Genomic DNA, 3,582 nt, shown 5'->3' on the forward strand with positions numbered 1-3,582 from the left:
CACACAGGCGATAAGCTCTCGGTCTTTCTGCCAGGCCATGGGAGCAGAGGGCTAGTTTGTGATCGCCAGACCGTGTGCGCTCTCACGCAGGGCGGGGGCGGCCTAACTTCCCGAGGCTCGAACCCACAGGGCCACTGTTGTATCACTCTTGCGTGTACGACTGTTATATTACCTTCATTTTAGCACTGAACTACCTCTACTACTTCTCGCTTGTAGCTTGGGAGTAACGCAGAGCCAAGAGCCGTGATGGTCCCCTCTGGGTCTCCTGCCCCCCAGCACAGGGTCTGGCACAGCAGAGGGGGCAGCAAAGGCTGACAAAGCAAGAGGAGACAGAATTATTTCCCCTGACTTTCTCCACCCTAAGGACCATGCTCCTGTTTTCGTCGCTTCCTGTCCTTCTGTGTGTGCTGACAACAGCCAACTCAGAAGCAGAAGCCTCGGGCGATGCCCAGAAGACATGCCCAGCAATCACCTGCGCCATCCCGGGCAGAGATGGACGAGACCCAAGGGAGAAAAGGGCGAGCCAGGTACAGGACAGGCTGCTCTGACTTCCTAAATCTTTACCCCCCAGTGGAGATGATTCCCTAGAAGGGATCTAGAAGAAACAGGACGATGCTCACCTCTCATTACAGTGCGTGACCATTCACTCAGAATCATTGCTGCGAAAGGTCATTCTCTCCAAAACAGAGATGTTTCTCTGGTCCTCCAGGAGCCCACATTTCCACACAGGAATCCGCCATGTGCGGTCACTTATAGAGATCAGATGTCCTGCCTGCTTGTTCCTGAGCTGGCCCTTAGAACAGGCTGTCCCCTGGAACGCAGGAGGATCTTTTTACTTTGGGTCGCCACTGGCTCACTGGAGGTTTTCTGGGGTCAGTTTAAATCAAACTGAACTTCTGGAAGAAGAGAAGGAGCCACAGCCCCTGGGTCACTTTTCTTTCCTCTTACAACAGGGCAAGGGCTCCGGGGCTTACAGGGCCCTCCAGGAAAAATGGGGCCTCCAGGAGATATCAGGGCTCCTGGGGCTTCAGGACCAAAGGGCCCCAAAGGAGACTGTGGAGATAGTTCAGGTAAGGAGCTCACCCCAGCCCAGTGTGAGCCTAGGGGACCCGGGGCTCTGGGGCCTCGAGGGCCAGCTGGGAGGTGGCCCTTTTCCTGCAGCCCCATTGGAAGATGCCCGACTGCTCCCGACCCAATATACTTGTTCGCCTGAGTGTGCCGCCCAAGTGCAGACTTCCAAACCCGGCCATCCCCTCCCCAGAGCTCTGTGGGAGACAGGCCCCAGCTCTTCCTCAGCGCACACAGTCTGCGTTTGTCTCCAGGCTGGGAGGGAACGGTGATGTCCTCTCAGGCGCCAGCTTCGTGTCTATTGTCAAAAGAGTGGCATGAAAATGGCTGGTTTCCTAGGACCCCTGAATCGTAGGGAACGTCATGGCAACTTCATTCAGGGTCAAAGGAAGTAAATTCAGTCACAACAAAAGTAAAATGATGGCCTCTTGTTAATATTCGCCAGCTGGCCCATCAGATTGATAAGTTTGCCTGGATAAGAAATGAAAGAGAATGGTCAAGGAAAATTTTCAAAAAGGAGAATCATGAGTTGGGCTTTTTCTTATAAATAGTTATAATATTGCAACATTTAAGCAGTATGTGAACAAAAAGGTCCAGAGTCACAAAAAAAATAAGTTATCTTTTATTATTATTAGTTCAGAGTTAATAGTTTACAAGAGCTAATAAGTGAATCTCAGAAGGCAGAAATCCAGAGGTTTTCTTCCTTTGGCTTCGTTTTGGTTTCTTGTTTTTCTAGAATAAGCATACTCTTCAGTGAGCTCTTCCCCCCCCCCACCCCGCCTTTGGCAAAATACTTCCCTCTCCAATCGAGGGTCTTCTCATTAAATGACCTTCCTCCTATTGCTTCGCAGTTGCTGAGACGAAGCTGGCTAACCTAGAGAGGGAGGTAAGGAGTCTGAAATCAGAACTGGACCACGTCAAAAAGTGTAAGCTTGTTTTCTGCCCCCCCCGTGTGTTCTTGGCTCTCACCATTTTCTTGTGTGCTCTAGGTTTCGGGGAGGGTGGTCGAGGACTAACAATTATGAACACTTACCGTATCCCGTGGCCTGTGCTGGGTCAGCCTTCTCTCACAGTATGGTTCCATTCAATCCTCTCACTGGCCTTATTTGTGAGGATTAGACCCATTTCATTTGCAGGTGAGGAAAAATCAGTCCGGGAAGTGTAGATAATTCACTCGCGGTCCCACAGCTAGGAAGTAGCAGAGGAAGGATTGCATGTGAAGGTCTAATGCTTCCAGAATCTTGGCTCGCTCTTTGGCAACCCCGGGTCTCCGATGGCTCTCCATCCACGCCTGGTGCCCAAGACTGGCAGGGTGGCCCGAGCATGTTTCCCTCCGTCCCCCTGTACTGGGCCAGTTTGTAACAGATATTTGTCTCCAGGGTGGGATCTTCCAGGAGGGCGTGAGCTTTCTGCCAGGGACTTGCTCTACAGCTGAGGAGGGCTTCCTGACTAGGGTCTGACCTGGTGGTTGAGCATGGGGCTATTTTTCAGAGTCCTGAATTCCCAGAGCAGGGCTTTTCCCGCTAGTGTCCTGGGCTGAGCTCCAAGCCCAGTCAAACCCTCCCATCCATTGTGATTTCAGTGCAAACATTCTCCTTGGGCAAAAAGACTGGGAAGAAGCTCTACATGACCAATGGTGAAACAATGCCTTTTTCCAAAGTGAAGGCTCTGTGTGCCGAGCTCCAGGGCACTGTGGCCACCCCTAAGAATGCCGAGGAGAACGAAGCCATCCAGAATGTGGCCAAGAACTTGGCCTTCCTGGGCATCACGGACGAGGTGACTGAAGGCCAGTTTATGTATGTGACAAGGAGGGAGGCTGACCTACAGCAACTGGAAGACAAATGAGCCTAACGACCATGACTCCGGGGAGGACTGTGTGACCATCCTCGAGGACGGGCTCTGGAATGACATTTCCTGCCACTCCTCCTTCCTGGCCGTCTGTGAATTCCCAGCCTGAGGAGGCAGCTTCCTCAGCCCTCTCCTGGCCTTCCTTCTGTGTCCCCTGTGGCTCTGAAAGGGAATTCATGGCCCCCCTAATGTTGACTCATTCCTTCATGCGGATGGGAGGGAAATAAAGGGGAAGTGTGTGTGGGATGAGGAAGCGAAGAGAAGTTGACAGTGGGCCTCGAGGGTTTCTGGTCCTTCCTAAGAGCACAGCAGCAGGTCAGAGTCGGCCATGGAAAGGGCAAAGTCAACCCCCTCTTTCCTCAGTGAGGACCCCACGGCCCACCAGAGGGACCAGTGGAGGGCCAGTCTGTGTCAGGGCAGTAGACCTCAGCCTCCAGGAGATGCAGTTCCTTCTCCCCTGCGTGTTGCCACTACTGGATGCCAACGTCTCCTGCCCTCTGTGCCTGCCCATGGCTAGCCCAGCCCGGTCTGTGATGTGGGTGCTGTTAGAGTTATCTACGAGCTGCGCCCGGAAGCCTTGCCCCACCAGACTGGAACATCCAGTAGTATCCCCCGTGGGTAACGAGGCTTCGTGCCAAGAGTCCCCTTACCCTGTGCAAGTGCTCA

At 53.0% G+C, this 3,582-nt stretch overlaps 1 protein-coding gene across 1 annotated transcript; it reads left to right on the forward strand.

Annotated features, from left to right (window-relative positions):
• Positions 1 to 368: 368 nt before the first annotated feature.
• Positions 369 to 3,025, forward strand: MBL2 (mannose binding lectin 2). The gene is given in 6 exon segments (XM_028109457.2): positions 369 to 501; positions 504 to 527; positions 954 to 1,070; positions 1,920 to 1,994; positions 2,651 to 2,874; positions 2,876 to 3,025. Coding segments are annotated over 6 exon segments (723 nt in total).
• Positions 3,026 to 3,582: the final 557 nt, after the last annotated feature.

This window comes from Eumetopias jubatus, unplaced genomic scaffold (genome assembly GCF_037043125.1).
Source record: "Eumetopias jubatus isolate StellerSeaLion01/CBP00866 unplaced genomic scaffold, mEumJub1_p1.0 scaffold_17, whole genome shotgun sequence".
In the NCBI taxonomy this organism is placed as follows: Eukaryota; Metazoa; Chordata; class Mammalia; order Carnivora; family Otariidae; genus Eumetopias; species Eumetopias jubatus.